Below are 20434 nucleotides of genomic sequence, written 5' to 3' on the forward strand. Positions count from 1 at the left end.
TCAAATTGCTTTTCTTGCTCATAATTCCAAGTCGTGCTTACTGTTCTGGAATACCTTTCTGGTCTCCCACTCAAGTTTTAATGTGGTCTCACTCTGCTTAGCTTCTGAGCTTAGCCAAATCAACCTGAAGGGGTTCGCTGATAGGCACTTACAGATGGCAGCATAGGAACAGGATACAATCTCGTGCAGGCAGTCCTCAACTTACGATCGCAATTTAGCCCAACATTTCTGTTGCTAAGTGAGACAGCTGAGCTTTGCCCTGCTTTACGACCTTCCTTGCACCAGAGTTGTTTTAAGCAAATCACTGCAGTTGTTAAGTCACTGGTTGTTAAGTGCGTCTGGCTTCCCCATTGACTTTGCCTGGTCAGGTGATCACATGACCAGGGGCACTGCAACCGTCATAAATATGAGTCAGTTGCCAAGTATCTAAAATTTGATCACGTGACCAAGGGGATGCTGCAACAGTTGGGTGAAAAATGGGTCATAAGTCGCTTTTTTCTGTGGTGTCGCAACTTCAAACGCTCACTAAAGTTTGCAAGTCAAGGACTGCTGCATATAATTGCCTTCTGAAATGTACAGTCATAGTAGACAGAGGGACAACATCAGCACTGCATGACTCGTTCCTTCTACATATAACCTTGAGTACCCTTTTACTGCCTCCTACCCACTCAGATCATGGTATCCCACTTGAGAGGACTGGATCTGCTTACTGCAGATCTCTGCAACGGTGGAATCTTGTCCCTTGCCTTTTTCAGACGTTTAGCAACACCGAGGGACATTTCCCACCAACACAGAGATATTACACATTCTTCAAAACAAAAGCCAAGCCTCATCTGAACCCTTTCTGCATAAGGGTGTGCCAACAAGCGTGCATTGCAAGGGTTGTGAGTCATTAGAGAAGGCGGAAAGGAATTCTACGCATCACATCACCCCTCTCGTCCCATTTTGGCTCTCCTTTGACCAGTTCTAGCTTTATTTAGACTTGTTGGTTGCCAGCTCCAGTAGACTCCAGTTATCAGCTTAAGCGTGGACCTTCGAAGCTTGGAGGGATAAGAGAATAACAGAGATGGAATGGACCTGGGAGATCTTCTAGTCCAACCCCCTGCTCAAGCAAGAGACCCTATGCCATTTCAGACAAATGCCTATCCAGTCTCTTCTTAAAAGCCTCCAGTGATGGAGCACCCATGACTTCTGAAGGCAAGCTGTTCCACTGGTTTATTGTTCTGTCAGGAAATTTCTCCTTAGTTCTAGATTTGTTTCTCTCCTCAGCTAGTTTCCATCTATTGCTTCTTGTTTTGCCTTCTGGTGCTTTGGAAAATAGGGTGACTGCTTCTTCTTTGTGGCAGCCTTTCAAATATTGGAACACTCAAGCTGGGGAGATACGTCTTCAGGTTTGGTAACTTCCAGCAACTGCACCAGTCACAAGGAGCAGAAATACTCTTCATACTCACATCTTAATCCGTACCTATGTGATTTATGTGATTTGAGATAGTATAAAAAATATTTTAGTTGATAACAAAACTAAAAAGTCCCCCCCCATCTTATTATAAGGATAAGCTCCTCCCCCCCCCACAAATTAGCAAGTAGATTTCATCAGAAACCCCTCACTGTACATCAGTGAAGATTCTGAGTTATCCAGGTAAAATTGCCTGAAAACTGAGTCATGAGTTATCAATCCAGTTGTCATGACTCAACTTACAGAATCTACTGTACATTTCATAATGCAGAATATATATATGGGGTTAAAGGTTGAATTGTGGACTTCTGGGTGTTTTCTGACTTTCTCTTCTGCAGATGTTTCATTACTAAGCTAGGTAGCGTCATCAGTGCACGGAGGTGGTTGGCAGTGTTTGCTGGCTGTTTATTTGTGATGGATGATCCTATCTTGACTGGGTGGGATTTTTAAAGTTCTTTGATGTCTCCTATTTATCTGGGTGTTGATTAATAGGTATGAGATAAGAAAGGATGTGTTTAGGTCAGGTTGCTCATAGCCAACCAGCACCAGATGAAAAATAATGAAATATCTGTAAGAAGAGAAGCAAGCCCAAAGAATACCAAGAATCCAACAAGCTTCAAAAAATAGCAGGCTCTGGACAAAGTCTAGAACATGGTTGTCCCACCTTGGCAATTTTAAAGACCTGTGGACTAACTCCCGGAATTCTCCAGCAAGCCATGTTGGTTGGGGAATTCTGGAAGTTGAAGTCCACAAGTCTTAAGGTTGCCAAGTACTGGACATCCTTGGACCAGACATTTCCGTTTCTCCTCAGCCCAAGCACCTGTTTCCTCCTTTTGCAATGGCAAAACCCAAAGCAAGATAGTTCCCACCTCTCACCCTTAAACCCGAAAATCTATGTCCCCAAAGCGACAACGTTGAAAAGGAAGGTAGTAGATCAAGCAGAAATCCCACAAAACCAATGCACCTTTACAAAAGGTTTTTTTATCAAAAGATGCACCCTGTCCAAAAATGGATCATCCTGGGCCAGCAGATACTCTGGAGACATTGAAGTATTTCAACCTCAGACGTCGTTCCAAAGTGGGACTTTTCCCCCATGGCAGATAAGACTGAAGGGAAAGACCAATCAGGGAACCTACACAGAATCCATGGTTTGGTCGGAGTTCAGACCATCACGTGGTCCTGTGGAGATGAGAATAACTCTGGATGGTCCTTGCGATGGCTTCATCCAGGCGAACCACCGGCTTGTAGCCCATGTCCCGTTTGGCCCGCTCACAGCTGTAGTAATGGAAAGTCCCAGCGAGGGCAACCCTCATGGGAGTGAAGGTGGGGTGAACGGTAACCAGGGGACTCAACAGCAGCAGAAGCAGGGAGAAGAGAAGGGCTAAATAATAGGCTAGCCAGTAAGGGATGTGGTATCTGGGAGGATCATAGTGCAGGCCAGTGAGGATGCGAGACAAAAATTCCCAAAAGGGAATGGGCTCATCGTTTGTGATGTGAAAAGCCTGCAAGACAAAACCAGGAGAAGGATGGGAGTTAAATCAACTAATCACACCCCAAACACGCCCAGCCACATCAGGGAGAAGATCAGACAATCCGTACAAGGTAATTACATCTTTGACCTACATCTCAGCTTTCCTTTAGGAGCTAAAGGAGGCGCCCACAGAAGTCTCTCCTCCAATTTTCTCACCCAGCGCTTCCCCCCGAGGGAGGTGGGGCCAACTACGGACCTCTTCTAAGCTTAGCACTTAAGTGCTACGTCCCGTTGGGCCTTCTGCCTTAGACCAGGGACAGGCAAACTTTCTTCAATCAACGACACAAAAATCTAAGCAATTCAACTTTATCCTGATGGGATTGAGCCGCACTAAGGCTCACTTGCGGAAACGTGGAGATGGTCTTGCGAGAGACATCAAAGATAACCTGGAAGGCTTCCTGCTGTTGGTCCTTGTTACGCTAAGAACGTTAAGGGCAGCTTCATCCCTCACAATGACAAACATTCAGCCCAATTATTTTAGCCTTTTCTGTTTGGCAAGGTCAGGGGTAGGCAAGCTCGGCTCTTTTAGGACTCGTGGACTTCAACTCCCAGAATTCCTGAGCCAGCATGGCTCTGCTTGGAAACTTCTCCCTTTCTCCTCAGCATGGCTGGCTCAGGAATTCTGGGAGTTGAAGTCCACGAGTCCTAAAAGAGCTGAGCTTGCCTACCCCTGGGCAAGGTCAAAGCCGCACTTGGTAAGAACGTGCAGAATTTCCTCTCAGAGGTACATCTGGCTAGAAAACTTCATAAGAGCCTTGGTGGAGCAGTGGGCTAACGCCTCCTTAAGTAACACCAGCTGCCTGCAATTAGTGCAGGTTCGAGTCCCACCAGGCTCAAGGTTGACTCAGCCTTCCATCCTTCCGAGGTAGGTAAAATGAGGACCCAGATTGCTGGGGGCAATTAAGCTGACTTTGTAATAATGCCGCTTGGGGGGTGTGTGTGAAAGCCCTAACAAGCAGGCATATACAAAGAATGAAGGCTACTGCTAAGCTTGTAAGCCGCCCTGAGTCTTCGGAGAAGGGCGGGATATAAATGGAATTAAAAAATAAAAATAAAAATAAAGGTCTTTAGCCTTTGTCTTAAGAGGAAACTCTGAAACATCGCAGGAGAAGTGAAGGAGCGCATGAAGTTTCAATCTTTCACGATGCTTCAGGCAGTATTTTTAACTATTTTTTTATGACTGGGAAAACTTTCCTGCAAGACAAACTCCGGATCACCACAGGGTTACGTCCCATTTTGATTTATTATTTTTTTTGGCATCCGTGAAGAAATGGCTCCTACTGCTTTCTTACGAGATGTTTTTTTGGCTTCGCAGACGTAGCTTATTTTCATGAAATTCTCTGATGATTTTCAAGAAAAGGACCAGAGCGAATGAAGTGATCGACAAATTATTGTTCAGAAGTTGAAAGAATAAAAAAAAGTAGAATTTCAGAAACGCACACAGGTATTTCTTTTAACAACCGTTCGAAGTTTACAACAGCACGGGAAAACGTGGCCTACAACCAGTCCTTCCATTTAGCGATGGCCGTAGCATCCCTAGGGTCACACGATCAACCTTCAGGCACTCGGCAAGGAAAATATATTTATGTCGGTTAAGAGCATCTAGGGGTCATGTGATCACCATTTCTGACTTTCCCAGCGATCTTTTGACAAGCAGTCAATGGAGGAAACTGGATTCACTTAACGTCTGCATGAAGGAATTTCGGCCATTTGTTTTTTCATTGACCAGGGCAAAGAAAAGATGATAAAATTGGGGACGAGTCACTGAAGAGTCTTGCTTAGGAACCGAACATTTCAACTGCGGTCATAATCTCAGGACTATCTGCGCAGCCCAACCACATCTGTCTTCTAAAGTTCCCAGAGTGAGCGCAGCCAAAGTCTCACTCCCGCCCTCCCCCCCCTTTTTTTTTTTGCATTTTTAAGAAGTTTTAAAGCCTCACAGGGCTTTGTGGGAGATGAGATTCTTTTAGCTCTAGAACAGGGGTAGGCAACCTTGGCTCTTTTATGACTCGTGGACTTCAACTCTGGGAGTTGAAGTCCACGAGTCATAAAAGAGCCAAGGTTGCCTACCCCTGCTCTAGGAGAATTTTCTTTGTTTGTTCACACTTCCATTTCTTTGGTTTACATTTTCCTCCGCTCCTTTTGCCCTTCTCCTTGTTTCGTTTTTGAAAGAGGGGTCCTTGAGTTTAAAAAAAAAAACACCAAGCTGCTTGCTCAAAGTCTAAGCTTCAAGGCAACGATGGGGTGGCCTTACCTTTCCACACAGCGGAGAATCCTTTTGAAGCTGCTCTGCTGCCAGGATGTGCCCATGGACCACATTTTCCACATAGGTAAAATCCACCAAATTCTTCCCGTTGCTGTGCAGAAAAAGAGTCCAACCAACAATAAAATGCGTGAGCCAAACTATAAAACACGGAGGGGGGGGGATCCAATCTGGATGCAACATTACTTGCATAAGCGCCATTAACAAATAACTCATTGATGCTTTAGGCAGTATTAAACCCATCTATTAAACGATCTACAAGTTCTACAGGGATTGTGAGAGAACAGAAGCGAGATCATTAGTGAGTTTAATGAGAGAAGCAAGCTTTTTTTTTTGCTCTGCATGGTTTTAGAGAAAAGGGACTTCTTAATTTTCCTGCTTTAAATGGGAGATGAGATTCTTTTAGCTCTAGGGGAATTGTCTTTCTTTGTTTCACACTTCTGTTTCTTTGGTTTGCATTTTCCTTCATTCCTTTTCCCTTATTTCGTAAGCTGACAACTCGGACACTATCATTTTTTTTTAAAAAAGGATACTTTTTAAGAGAGCAGTTTCTGAGTATGGGATAAAGAACACAATTAAGCGAATAACAGTAACAGCATTGTGACGAGCGAGTCATAACAAATCACCAAACCTTACGCCATAAAATGATGAAAACTATTGGCAATAATCTTATCCCTAAACAGAGGGGTAGAAAATTAAGGATAATTTAAAAAAAAACTTGTTAAAAGCCACCACAGCAAAATAGAAAGCAACTAAGAATAAATGAGTCATTGGCCATGTATTGTTTCAGTTGGGAAAGACTTCAGAGGCGCAAGCTGTAGCCAAAACATTCCTTGTGCAATACATAAGGCAAAGTATTTCAAAGCAAAGGCAATTATTTCTGGATTCAGGTGCGCTTTCCCGATGAGCAAATGTTGCAAGAACCACAAACAGAATCAACTTGCACTAGTGAAAATTACAAGTAGCTCAGGGTTGAACTTTGCGGTGCTTGCTTTTCTGTCAAGCAGATGCTCCATTAACAGCCACGGTGCATCGTATGTGCAGGATTATGCCAGAGTTCTCCAAGCACGGCCTAAGTTTAGGACTTATGGACTTCAATCCTCGTAATTCCCCAGCCAGCCATGCTGGCAGGGGAATCCTAGGAGTTGAAATCCACAAATCTTGAAGTTCCCAAGTTTGGAGACTCCCGACTTATGCAATTTGCTGGGTTTTTATACCAGCCTTGATTTCTGTTGATCAGACATGGGTTCCTGCCTATCTGGGGTGTTGGTTAATAAGTATGTGTTGAAGAGGAAGAATAGGTTTAAGGCTGTTCGCTTCCTTATGCACTGACGAGGTTACCTAGCTTGGTCATGAAATATCTCCAGAAGAAAAAGAAGCTGAAAGAACACGAGGAAGATTGTAGATGCAACTTGATTTACCCAATGATGACTTTCATCTTGCCACTCTTGGCTGCCTGGATGAGAACCGGAACCAGCTGAGGGTCCCGAGGTCCAAATATGCCATGTGGACGGATAGCGGTGGTGAAGAAATTCTTCTCCGGGTCACTGGCTTTTAGCACCTCCTAAACGTAAGGAAAGAAAAAGCCTGTGTAGATCCACCAAGAGCAAAACGAAGCATCATTAACCACAAAAGATCCAGACCTTCTCCTGCAGAATCTTTGTTTCTGTATAGTAATCAATGGGTTTCTTGGCATAAGGGAGATCTTCCGTTCCATTCTTGATGTCCGTACCTTCAAAGACAACGCTGGCACTGCTGGTCAACACCAGTTTCTGCCAAAGGAAAAACATCCGGGGAGTTATTGAAACACACTGACTGCCAGATCAAGTTAGAGCAATGCAAGATCCTTGCTGGATCCAAGTGAATAGCTGGCCTTCATCTCTATCTGTACAAGTAGTTCTTGAATATTTATTTATTTGGATTTATATTTGGAATATAAACAGCTACTTCTGAAAAGTCTACCAGGAGGGCTTTGATGAAGGTTGAAGCTGTCTTCTAATACTGCATTCCACCAAAAGCTAACATAATCTTGGGTTGTATAAACAAGAGGCATAGAATCAAGATCACGCAAGGTATTAGTACCGCTTTATAAAGCCCTAGTAAGACCACACCCGGAATACTGCAGCCAATTTTGGTCATCATATCACAAAAAAGATGTTAAGAGTTTGGAAAAAATTCAGAGAAGAGCAAAGGCCTGGAGACTAAAACGTATGAAGAACGGCTGCAGGACTTGGGTTTAGCTAGTCTAAAGAAAAAAAGAAGTTGGGGAGACATGATAGCAGTCTTCCAGTATTTGAGAGGCTGCCACCAAGAAGAGCGGGGTCATGTTAATTCTCCAAAACAGGGCTTTTCAACCAGTGGTACGGGTACCACCTGTGGTACATTGGCACCTGGCAGGTGGTACGCGACCATCCTAGAAAAGTGGTAGTGGGGGAGGGGAATGGCAGCACTGCACAAGCCTGAATGACAGACGGCTGGAGCTGCAGGGCAGTCGGGGCTCAGTGGAAGTGCCAGGATCAGCGCCAGGCTCCAGCTGGAGCTCAGCACTGATCCTGGCACTTCTGAGCCCAGAAGAAGCGCCGATCAGCTGGAATGTTGCAGCATCTCCAGGGTCTTGTGACTTACATTCAGATGCTAGGCAACTGATTCATATTTATGATGGTCACAGTGTCCCAGGGTCATGTGAAGTGACCAAAACCTGCTGCAACCACCCAGCCGGGGGGGGGGAATAAAAACCAAACACCCCCCCACACACACACACTGCCAATCCTCAACAGAAATGCTCACAACAATGAAAACCTCAGACAGGAGAAAGAGCACCGCCAGGAGGGCAGGCAGGTGTCTTGCTCGGCTGTGGCTTGGGGGGCACTTTTTTCAGTGCCATTGTAACTTTGAACAGTCACTAAGTGATCTGTTGTAAGGCGAGGACTACCTGTACTTCATCACTTTTTTCCTTTTTTTTTTGGTCATCACGTTTTTGACACCTTGCTAGGCAACTGGTGGTAGTCGGATGTTGTCATATCCTAAAAGTGGTACAATGGGTGAAAAGGTTGAAAAGCCCCGAGCTAGACAGTCACTTGTCTGGAATGGTATAGGGTCTCCTGCTAAAGTGGGGGGCTGGACTAGAAGACCTCCAAGGTCCCTTCCAGCTCTATTCTATATAGTAACTGAAGACAGATTCCTTCTAAATAGCAGGTGACGCTCACCCTTTTCATTGCATCGGTGACTAAGGAAAAAACAACTCAAGGGATTAGAAGAAAACTCTCCATAAAGACTCGGGGGTGGTGGGGGGGCGAGGGAGCTTAGTTCTAAGGTGCTGGCCTAGCAACCAGGAGCCAGCGAGTTCTAGTTTTAGCCCAACTGATCTCATGGGGCTGTTGCGAGGAAAATAAAAGGCAGGAGCATTGGGTATGTTCACCACCTTGAATTATCCATACCGGTAAAAATGGTGGTGGGATTAACAAAAAAAATTGAATAACAACCACAATTGCAGTGAATTTCTTTTCTGTCTTAGGCCTCCTCTGAGACCTGTTCGAGTCCTCCAGAAACCCTTGAGAACTCACTTCGAAAAGCCCCATTCTAGACTGCTAAAGCTTCCAAGTTGGAAGCAGCAGGCAGATACTTCTCGTCTGGGTTAACATTTTAAAATTCTTGTTCAAATCTTACTTGGACACCAGCTTCTTTACAAGCCTCAATGACCGTCTTGGTCCCCAAATAATTGACTCTGTAAAAAAGCTCTTTATTGTTGCTAGAAGGGGCAGGTGAGGCACAATGAAACACCACGGTCACACCTTGTAGAGCTGGGAGCAGATCCTGCAATGGAGAAGAAATACAGTCACAGAACTGGCGAGTTGCATCAATCCTCTGAGTGAGGCCATCTCCGTTTGATGCCTGTGCAATTTCTACTTGAAGACCTCCAGAGAGTTAGAAGCAAGAATGTTGAAGAATCTGGAATTGAGTCTAAGGGCTATCCGGCTGAAAGATGCCACTTTAGAGGAACCTCTAAGATTGGAGCTAAAGAGGAAATTTCAATTATTCAGAGACTCTTAGATCTTTAAAGTATCTTACAGCAGAAATGAGAAATGTTGGAAGCAATTAGCACATGAGATGTAGGAAACGTTTGTCAAACTAGTATGCACAATTACAGCAGGCTCTCCTATCTTTGCAACATTCCCCAATATACAGGGTGGAAATTCCCAGAATTCCCATTGGTACTCCTAAACGGCCTTCATCAACTCCAGCTGAAGATCAACAGACTTCATGTTGGCCTTACACCTGAGCCACGTCAATCTACCTTAGTTTGTTCCTTACCTCTTTCTTGCAGAGATTGCCCAGGTAGAACTGCACCTTGCTGTTATCAAAGCCTTTGCGAATGTCAAATACATTGACCGAGTAGCCTTTTTCCACCAACTGCTCTACCAGATGTTGACCGAGAAATCCTGAGCCACCAATCACAGTGCATTTTTTACTAGCCTGCAAGAAGCAGATGCAAAGGGATCACAATCAGTGTTTTTGCAAACACAGTGAGGGAGAAATGCAATTTTCCTTCTCAGAGAGCAAAGCTGAGAAGCAAAGAGTTGGTGTTGCAGGGCTAGCTCAGATTTATTTATTTTTTTATTTTAATCCCATTTATATCCCGCCCTTCTCCGAAGACTCAGGGCGGCTTACAATCTAAGAAGCACAAATCAATGTGCTTAGCAATAGCCTTCATTCTATGTATATGCCTGCTTATTAGGGCTTTTGCCCCCCCAAGCAGCATTATTACAAAGTCAGCTTATTGCCCCCAACAATCTGGGTCCTCATTTTACCTACCTCGGAAGGATGGAAGGCTGAGTCAACCAAGATTATTGGCTTCCAAATAAAATCCCAGAAATCATAACCAAGGATTTAGATCAGGAGGGACTAGCTGATCACTTAGTGCTCTGCAGGATCTTTCCACAGTTAGCTAGTGAAAACAAAAGCTACCTGTTTAAGAAATCAAGCTACCTGTGCAAAAATACCTAATCTGCAGATTCATAGGCTATCTTAAGTAGAAGACAATATGTAGTTGTCTCCACAGCAACATTTTGAACCAGGAGGACTGTCCTGTACTCTTTATTTCAAATGAAAGGGGTGGATCTCAAGGTCCTAGCCCAAACAAAGCAGATTCCAGGAGACTGACACCCCACCTGGAAGCCAGGTGAGAGAAAATGTGGCATTCGCTGAGAAAAACACAAGTATCAGAGTAGTGCTTCCTGTATGGAAATAAAAGCAGATCCCCACACACAAAAAAGGTATTTTGCAGAAATAAACTAACTTACCGGCCTCAAATGCGTGCCCATCTTGTCCAAATATTTCTCAGGAAGGGAGGGGCAATTCTCCAGTTCTTTTCTTGCTGTAGTCAAAGGACAGAAAAAGTTAATCAGAACCCTCCCATTTCCACCACCCCTAAAATTAGATTGCAACCTAACTTTCTAACAGCCAAATGTTTACTTCTCTCTTTATTAATCAGTTAAGATGAGCAACTGAAGTTTCCCTTACCCTGATCTCAGCATAGGTCCTGCAGATAAAATTGCTGCCTGGGGGGGGGGGGGGAAGACACTCTACTTTTGCAACCCCTCTGAGAGCATTAAAAATTAAACTGTTCAATAGCCTTTGTAAAAGGAAAAAAACAGCCATTCTAAAAAAAGATTTAAGGAAACAGTTTACTGTACAGTTTACTCTTGCCATATAGAAATATTGTGTTTAAATGTGGAAGATTTACCCACTACTACTAATGCCAACTGTAGCACCACTTGGACACCACTGGCACTGGCAAGGTCCCCAACAGACAATTGCAAAAGTAAGTTTATTTAGAACAGTTTATATCCTGCAAATAATACTTTGTACACATCAAACAGTAGCTGCCTATCCCAGGTCCTTGGAAAAGACCCCATAGGTAGGTGAACAGGCCAAATTCAGTCTAAGCATCTGGCTCACTGTGCAAACAATCATAACTGTCTCGAAGGTGCTTTTTTTAAAAAAAAGGTACCTGGGCTATGTTTTTTCCCCTTTTATTATTATTTTTTTTAATCCCATTTATATCCCGCCCTTCTCCGAAGACTCAGGGCGGCTTACAATTTAAGCACAAATCAATGTGCTTAGCAATAGCCTTCATTCTATGTATATGCCTGCTTATTAGGGCTTTCGCCCCCCAAGCGGCATTATTACAAAGTCAGCTTAATTGCCCCCAACAATCTGGGTCATTTTAGCTACCTCGGAAGGATGGAAGGCTGAGTCAACCTTGAGCCTGGTGGGACTCGAACCTGCACTAATTGCAGGCAGCTGGTGTTACTTAAGGAGGCATTAGCCCACTGCTCCACCAAGGCTCCATTTTCAGAAGTTGCCTTTTGAAAAAACACCTTTGACACAACCATGACCTGGATAACCAAGAATCTCCATAGACAACCAACCATAATAATAATAATAATAATAATAATAATAATAATAATAATAATAATAATAACAACAACAACAACAACAACAACAACAACAACAACAACAATTGACTGGACAGCCATTTATTTATTTTATTGAATTTGTATACCGCCCTATTCCCGTAGGACTCAGGGCGGTTTACAGGGCAGTTAAAACCAAGAAATACAAAAATTAAAATCAATTAAAACAATTAAATTAAATTCAAGCCCCAAAAGTAAATCTAAAACCCAATTAAATTAACAACCCCACAGTCCGGACCAAACAGCTCAAAGAGCGAAGAAATGGTATGGTTTCCTGCCTGAGCAGGGGGTTGGACTAGATGACCTTCCAAGATCCCTTCCAACTTTATTATTATGATAAAATTTATATGTCACCCATCTGCCAGGAGCTCTGGACAGTTTACAAAGGGCCAGACATGACATGTTAGTAAATATCAAAGAGATGTAACAATGCTCTGTGTTATCAATTCACTAGTCTAATAAGCCATCTCCATAACTGGCTTCTTTTTAAAGAAAATGGAATATTTATCAGTTAAATCCCTTAGAGTCACTTTAGTAGAGAGGTGGGTAACATACAAATTTAATAAATAAAATACATCACAGCTAGAAGAATCCCTTGTCATCTCCATCACATCATCTGGAAACTAATCAAGGAGAGAAGCAACCTAGAACTAAGGAGAAATTTCCTGACAGTTAGAACAATTAAACAGTGGAACAACCTGCCTCCAGAAGCGGTGAATGCTCCAACACTGGGGCTGCCACAAAGAAGAGGAGTTCAACTTACTTTCCAAAGCGCCTGAAGGAGGACAAGAAGCAACGGATGGAAACTAATCAAGGAGAGAAGCAACCTAGAACTAAGGAGGAACTTCCTGACAGTTAGAACAACTAACCAGTGGAACAACCTGCCTCCAGAAGCGGTGAATGCTCCAACACTGGAAGCTTTTAAGAAGAGACTGGCCAGCCATTTGTCTGAAATGGTATAGGGTTTCCTTCCTGAGCAGGGGGTTGGACTAGATGACCTCCAAGGTCCCTTCCAACTTGGCTGAAGACTTGGCTCTTTGAGCTCTCTGGCCCAGGCTGAGAATTTTTAACTGGGGTTTTTATTTTCAGGGATAATTTAATCTTTTAATTCTCTTTTAACTTTGTATCTTATATTGATATGATTTTAAAATGCCCTGTAAACCGCCCTGAGTCCTTCGGGAAAGGGCGGTATATAAATCAAATAAAATCTAAAATCTATTATTTATTTATCTCCATCCCCGTCATCCCTCACCTGCTTTTCTCAAAGCTGCCAAGGTGTTCCTCCCTCTCGTTTTAAAAAAAAAAAAGGATATCCCAGGTTTAACGGTGAGGCAAAGCAGCCTAGCCAAAATCGAGGACCAGGACAAGGGATTTGAAGCCGCCCGCCGATCTCCCTGCCCAGGAATCCAAAGCAGAAGCGATCCAAAGAAGAGATCCCAAGAAAGCCCACCCAGCAGGCTCAGGGGAGGGTCCCATTCACCCCCAACAGCCACGCCCCTTTGCTTTTATAGCCCTTGGCAGGCAGACCACGCCCAGCCCCGAGCTTCTCCAATCCAATCCTGGGGCAGCGCTCGGCTCCTCCCTCTCCTTCGACCCCACCCCCTAGGGTGAACATCTGCCGAGAGTGGCGAGGCTGGCCCAATTGGCTCTTCCGCCTTTGTGGCCAATCGGGTCCTCTCCCCGCCGAAGTCGGCTCCACCCCGCCTTCCGCCGTCGCCACCAATCACCTCCCAGCGCGCCGAGCGCGCGCCACGCCGCCCGGCCAATAGCGAGGGCGGCTGTCCCGAGGTCGGCGCGTAGCGAGAGGAGCCAATCGGAAGGCGCGACCGTGAGCGTCCGGCTGCTGGGCGACGGTTGAGCTCTGGCTGTTTTCCCGGCGGGACCGGCGCCGCTTCGGGGGATGGTCAGTGGGGGGGATCGCGGCCGCGGAAGGCAGTTAGGCGGGTGGGCAGAAGGCGGCGGCCGTGCCGGCGAAGCCAAGCGAGGCCCGAGTTAGCCGAAACCAGGGTTAACGGCCTGGATTCGCACCCGTTCCCTATGCTAATGTATGCAAATGAGCCAGCTGGGGCCTTCTTGCGCATCCGAAGCGGATCTTGCGCCGCTTTTGCAGGATCGGGAGGCGGGAGCCTCTCCCCGCCCGCCTTCCCGGCCACTTGCTCTACTCGGCGGCCCCAGCCCGGGCTTCCCGCTTCCCGTGCACGTGTGAACTCTCCGAGGGACACGCGGTGGTGGGTGGAGTCGTGCCTTGAAACTCCAGTTCGGAGTTTCGGCGGGGGTGGGGGTGGGGAAACGTGTTGTAAGCTCAAGACCGGGGTAAATGGACGCTGGAAAGGGGACCACCCAGTGATCCCAAGGGGGACAGGCAGACTAGAGTGGAAAGTCCAATAAACGTTGGCCAGGAGTTCCCGTTGCCAGGAGACGACCACAACCCTGCCATCTCTGGGGAGGCTGTTCTTGACCAAAAAAAGAGAGCATCTTACCTATAGAAAAGTAGCACTTGGGGGGTAGCCGGACCATTTGCTTTCCTTGATTTACCGCTTTTCTGATTGGAGGCAGTTTTTTTTTTGTTTAACCCTGTTGAATGATGTGAGTACAGGTTGTCCTCAACTTACGACCACGATTCAGCCCAGAAGCTCTGTTGCTAAGTGAGACACTTGTTAAATGAATTTTGCCCCATTTTGCGACTCCTCTGGCCACATTTTGTTAAGTGGATCGCTGCAGTTGTTAACTTAGTCACACAAGGTGGTTAAGTGATTCTGGCCTCCCCCCCTTGACTTTGCGTGTGGGAAGGTCGCAAAAGGAGATCCCATGACTCCGGGACCCTGCAACCGTCATAAGTGTGGACCAGTTGCCAAGCGTCTGAATTTTGATCACATGACCGTGTGGATGCTGCAACGGTTGTTAAGTGGGGGAAAATGGTCAAGTCACTTTCCAGTACTGTTGTAACTTCGAGCGGTCACTAAATGAACTGCTATAAGTTGAGGACTACCTGTATACTGTCAAGTAATAACAATTGTCTGTGGGATATGGTCAAAAAAGTCAAGATGATGGCCATGCTTTTGCAATCAAAGCTCCCTCTCTTTTATGCACCATCGTTAATCATCTTGATTATTTTGACTAGATTGAGGACAACCTTGAATGCAGCCCCAATAGATCAGTGCTGGTATAAGTTGACTTTTTTTTTAAAAAAATGTTCCGTACGATAGGATCAGTCCATCAACGTTTTCCATTTTAGGTTGCAACCATAATGCTTTTTTCCCCTTAGAATAAACACTAATAAAATTGGTGATATTTTTAAAACTTGGGAAATACAATATGAACACTGTCATTTTAATCATAAGGTTAAGCTTTTTAAAGGAATATCTTTAAGAAGAATATCTCCTACGCAACTATAACCAGATATGTATGAATTGGGTGAAGGAAACCAGGGTGTTCCTAGACCAAATACATAAATAAACCTATTTGATTTAGGATGTGTTCGAAAAATAATAATTCAAGACTTGCGTCACATCTGCAGTGTGGTGCATCTCTTCACATTCTGAAAATTGGAGTTTTTATTTCCTTTTTTTTTAAAGAGCAGTTTAGCCATTGGGACCTCAGAGGCAGCAGTGTTTGAAACTCTTCTTCAAAGTCGGGCCAGGCTCTCTGGAATAGTCAGAAGTGAAACCCACTAGAGAGCTAAAACTGGGTTACATCTTTTCATATTCTCTTCTGCCTTTCATCCATGCTCTCAGGCCTCCAGCTATAAGAAAACGTCCCTTGGAGCTGCAGCTCAGAGGAAGAAGACAGCTCCCAAAACCGAACTCACCGAAGAGCAGAAGCAAGAGATTCGGGAGGCCTTTGATCTCTTTGACACCGATGGGACTGGCAACATCGACGTAAAAGAGCTGAAGGCAAGCTACCAAATACCACCGAGGTGCTTTCGTTGCCTGAGAGCCGACTCCATTCATGGGCCTTGCAGAGAGATCTGTAATTTTAGTCGGAGCATCGTAGGACCGGAAGGGACCTGGCAGGTCTTCTAGTCCAATCTTATCTCGGCCTCTTTTTATTTGTTTTCAGGTCGCCATGAGGGCCCTTGGATTTGAGCCCAAGAAAGACGAGATCAAGAAAATGATCCTCGAGATTGATAAGGAAGGGACAGGAAAAATTACCTTCAGTAACTTCCTAGGAGTGATGACCCAGAAGATGGTATGTTGTTCTGGCCACAGAGACAGACTCTGGTTTTACGCTGCAATTCTCAGGTTGAAAGCCATCTGGGATTTCTCGGGGTAGCGTTCCATCGTTAACTCCAGATATCATACTGGGAGTGGTAGAACGATGCAACTTTTGAGGCAGACTGGAAAAGAATGAAAAATAAAGTCTTTTCTGTCAACAGCTCTTCAGAAATCTTGTTCTGATTGGATGATGAGGATATGTTATTGTATGTAAGCACGAAAAGCCATCTCTGGCGGAATCCTCTTTGAGGATTAAAATAGCAATAGCACTTAGACTTATATAGTGCTTTTCAGCCCTCTCTAAGCAGTTTACAGAGTCAGCATATTGGCCCCAACAATCTGAGTCCTCAAAAGGAATGAAGGCTGAGTCAACCTAGAGCCCCATCAGGATTGAACCCTAGACTGTGGGCAAATGCCATTCAACCAAAAGTTTATACTTCATGCAGTTCAACAGCCTGCAATACTGCATTCTAGCCACTGCACCACCAGGGCTCCTAATAGCAATAGCACTTAGACCTATATATCGCTCCACAGTGCTTTATAGACCTCTCTAAGCAGCTTACAGAGTCAGCCTATTGTCCCCAACAATCTGAGTCCTCAAAAGGAATGAAGGCTGAGTCAACCTAGAGCCCCATCAGGATTGAACCCTAGACTGTGGGCAAAGTTAGCCTGCAATACTGCATTCTAGCCACTGCACCACCAGGGCTCCTAATAGCAATAGCACTTAGTGCTTTATAGCCCTCTCTAAGCAGCTTACAGAGTCAGCCTATTGTCCCCAACAGTCTGGGTCCTCATTTTACTGACCTCGGAAGGATGGAAGGCTCTGAGTCAACCTTGAGCCGGTCAGGATCAAACTCCTGGCATTAGGGCAGAGTCCGCCTGCAATACTACCGCATTCTAACCACCACGGCTCATAGCTCTCTGCAGCGTTACCCCAGTTGTTTTTGTTTCACGTTGTTTAACGTGTCTGAAGGCTTGCTCTGGTTTTTTTTTCTTTTTGAAGGCTGAAAAAGATTCAAAAGAAGAAATTCTGAAAGCTTTTAAGCTCTTCGATGACGACGACACAGGCAAAATCTCTTTCAAAAACCTTAAACGCGTGGCCAAAGAACTGGGGGAGAACCTTACCGACGAGGAGCTTCAGGTTGGAAATTAACGTTGACCTGTTTACGAAGCGATTGTATAAACGGTGACGTTCAGCTCGTTTTAAATAAAGCTGAAGTCTGGTAAACGAACAAGCGGGAATGCATGAGTGGGAAAAAGGATCAATCAAACCTCAACCGGTGGACAAAGCTGATCATGTTGAGGTCATGATTGGAACGAGTAAGAAGCTCTTTGAACCAAGCGTTTGAAGCCGTCTTTTGTTTCCATAGACCCGCTCTTAGCTCACTAGATTTTTATTTTATTTTATTTTATTTTGCTTTTGCTGCAGGAGATGATTGATGAAGCCGATCGAGACGGAGATGGGGAAGTCAATGAGCAGGAGTTTCTGCGGATCATGAAGAAAACCAGCTTGTACTGAGACACTTGGTCCACACCGTGACTTCATTTGTTGCCTCCTGTTGCCTGACTTCAGTCTCAGCAGGTCCTCTTGGAAAGAGATGGAACAGCAGCCCGAATTTCATAAACGTTGTGAGCCACTTACAGTTCTTTTTCTTTGTGTAGATCCCAGCCACACCTGCTGACTCCCAGCCCATCCTTCGGTGATGTATGCAGCAGAAAATGTGAGGCCTGATGGCTTAAATTACAGTTTGAAGGAAGTGGTGTTATTTCTACCTAGGATGCATGTGAGAGCGGGACTTTGAATTTCCATACTGAGAAATTAACCTTTCTCTTTTAAAATAATTGTTTCAAAGAAGCGGAAACTTTATTATTTGGGTGTTTAGTCAAGAAGAAAACAGTTCCAGGAAGGAAATAGTTCTGCTGCAGCTCCTGCATTTGATTCTTCACTCTCTGTTCTTGTCATTTACGAAAGGGGCCTGATTCTGGTTGTAAATATTCAGACGTAGTGCCTGCCTTATCTAAATGCTGATATAAAGATACTGTGCACTTAATAGCTTTTCTTTCCCCCTCTCCACCAGAAAAAAAGCACTGAACGTAAATGGATATAACTTTTGTACCAGAACTGATTGGAAGGAACTTGTAATAAGGTTTTTTTTTTCTAAACATGGCTTGTGTTGTTTGTTGTGAAAAGTAAAGCTGAGATCAAGTTTTATGGCAGCAAAGTTGTCTGGGTTTTCTTTTTTATTGTGCAGAGGACTATTTTTAATTTTTCATTTATATAGTTTTCCCCGCATAAAAACGCTAAAGAGTTTTTTGCCGGGTGGAAACAAAAATAGGAGGGGGAAATCAAGTCTGTAAATATTATCCGTCGGGCATGAAGGGTCAGGTCCACGTGCGAAGATTCAGTTAAAACAGTTTTATTGCAAACAATTAAGGGCGGGCCACTGAAATGCCATTCAGCCAAAAGTTTATACTTCATGCAGTTCAACAAGGCAAGAGAGATGGAAGGCAACCCATTTCTGAGGAACGTGTCTCCGTGTCTGTGTCTTTTTCAAACCATTTTATAATTTAATAAGGACGGGCATTCCCGTAAAATCACCGCTCAATTCTTTTTATTTTCTGCCTTATAATCTCAAGAGGTGCCACTAGAGAGCACTGTTGGAAATATTTTTCCTTGAAAAAAAAGAACAAAAAAAACATTTAGGCAATGATTTTAGATACCTGTTAACATTCGGAGGCACACAGCTTATTTTTGAATAAATAAGCACAGGATCTTACAATTACTTTTCCTTCCTCTTTTCTACCTTAAAACCACATCAGTAAGTATGTAGCCTCTAAGGGTGTAGGTGTGTGTGTGAAGAATTTAAGCATTTGCGCAAATTTTAGGACGGGTGCAGATTTCCAACGAAAGCAGAAGATTTTAAATCAGCAGCTCCACCAACGTATCTTGCTGTATGGAAAACTTTACTGTATAGAAAATTGGTAACGCCTTGCAAACATGACAGGAACCAACGTCAAAAGCAAAGGGAGATGGGCAGTTCTTAAAATACAATAAATAAAATAAAATTCTTAAGTAAATAAATATCAGAAAATGGGAATTTGTTAAAATTGGCAGCTCCTTACTGCAGTTTTTAATGGTTAAATTCCATTTTATTGCAGAACAGCTGTTTTTTTTTAACTTAAAAGATGCGATAAGAAATGTTTTTACACAAATGAATAAAGTGCCCTGGTTAGGGTTTGCTCAGAATGGCTACTATTGAGGGATTTAATTCAGCCATATATAAAAGACTATAGATTTTTGTCCCCTGGTGTATATGACTGTAACTCGACAATGGATCTCAGCCTAACCACAGAGTTAAAGCATAAACATATATTTTCAATCTTGGAAGAATTTCTGAAGGCTGATGATCCCGGGAAAAAAACAACCCTGCATTCTTTCCAAAAAAAGGAGTGCTTACTATTAAGTGATAGGTAATTACTCTGTAAAAGGGACGTGGTGGCTCAGTGGGTTAGGATGCTGAGCTTGTCGATCAGAAGGTCGGCAGTTTGGTGGGTCGAATCCCGAGTGCCGTGTAACAGAGTGAGCGCCTGTTACTCGTCCCAGCTTCTGCCAACCTAGCAGTTCGGAAGCACGTAAAAATGCAAGTAGAAAAATAGGGACCACTACGGTGGGAAGGTAACAGCGTTCCGTGCACCTTTGGTGTCTAGTCATGCCGGCCACATGACCACGGAGACATCCTCGGACAAGCGCTGGCTCTTCGGCTTTGAAACGGAGATGAGCACCAGCCCCTAGAGTCGGAAACGACTAGCACGCATGTGCGGGGGAACCTTTACCTTTTAATTACCTTGCTCCAATAACCAGCATCTCTCAGCACTGGAATTTGAGGTATCAGAATATGGGGAGGGCGGGGGGGAGCACATGTCCCTTCTACTAAAATGAAGCTGCTGCTTCAACAGCAGATGCTGAAGAATACAAAGGCTGGGCCACAAAATGGCTGTGTGTTCAGACAGAACCAGCCTCATTTTAATGTACCGTTTCTAAATCCAATCCTCTGCTTAGTTTGTGGTTCAGTTTGTCGCATACATGAACTTTTTTTTTTTGCCACAGTTGTGAAGCAAAAGACTTCACTTTTTAAATCAATTCAGCTTCCTCCATCAGCTTGGCTCGTTGGAAGCCAACTGAGAAGTCTTGCAAATGGCAGTCCCATAGTGCTGCAACTGTTGAAAATGCATGTTGGTTGCCAAGCATCTGAATTTTGATCACATGTCCATGGGGAATGCTGTAACGATCATTAAAGTGTGAGGACCAGTCTTAGGTCACTTTTTCCAGAGCCATTGTAACTTCAAATGGTTATAAGTTGAGAGCAAGCTGTGTTAAATTCGAATGCGTCCCTTGCTAATCAGTCTTAAGCTAAGAGGTTATTGTAATTCAGAAGTTAACCTGGAAGATAAAAGAGTATTTTGTTTACAGAGCAGTGGTGATAAATGCATCCC

The 20434-nt window shown here is 44.2% G+C and overlaps 2 protein-coding genes across 4 annotated transcripts; one reads left to right on the plus strand and one right to left on the minus strand.

Annotated features, from left to right (window-relative positions):
* Positions 1–925: 925 nt before the first annotated feature.
* NSDHL (NAD(P) dependent 3-beta-hydroxysteroid dehydrogenase NSDHL) lies at positions 926–13197 on the minus strand. Of its 3 annotated transcripts, XM_081336397.1 has the most exons (9): positions 12979–13181; positions 10551–10624; positions 9562–9723; positions 8917–9063; positions 6894–7022; positions 6672–6814; positions 5242–5344; positions 2593–2958; positions 926–1465 (listed from the first exon to the last, which is right to left on the minus strand). In XM_081336397.1, exons 2-8 carry the CDS (start codon positions 10569–10571, stop codon positions 2626–2628), a joined length of 1038 nt encoding a protein of 345 aa, XP_081192523.1. In that variant the 5' UTR covers positions 10572–10624; positions 12979–13181; the 3' UTR covers positions 926–1465; positions 2593–2625. The 3 variants fall into 3 exon arrangements, with proteins under 3 accessions (XP_081192523.1, XP_081192524.1, XP_081192522.1); XM_081336398.1 differs by lacking the exon at positions 926–1465 and having other exon boundaries at positions 2428–2958; positions 12979–13197; XM_081336396.1 differs by lacking the exons at positions 926–1465; positions 12979–13181 and adding an exon at positions 12490–12579 and having other exon boundaries at positions 2428–2958.
* A 265-nt stretch (positions 13198–13462) lies between these two features.
* Positions 13463–18899, plus strand: CETN2 (centrin 2). The gene is made up of 5 exons (XM_081336400.1): positions 13463–13629; positions 15461–15619; positions 15786–15914; positions 16944–17081; positions 17370–18899. The coding sequence occupies exons 1-5, from the start codon at positions 13627–13629 to the stop codon at positions 17457–17459; spliced, it is 519 nt and encodes a 172-aa protein (XP_081192526.1). The 5' UTR covers positions 13463–13626; the 3' UTR covers positions 17460–18899.
* Positions 18900–20434: the final 1535 nt, after the last annotated feature.

The sequence above is a fragment of the Vipera berus genome (genome assembly GCF_964194415.1).
Source record: "Vipera berus genome assembly, chromosome: 11".
Taxonomy (NCBI): Eukaryota; Metazoa; Chordata; class Lepidosauria; order Squamata; family Viperidae; genus Vipera; species Vipera berus.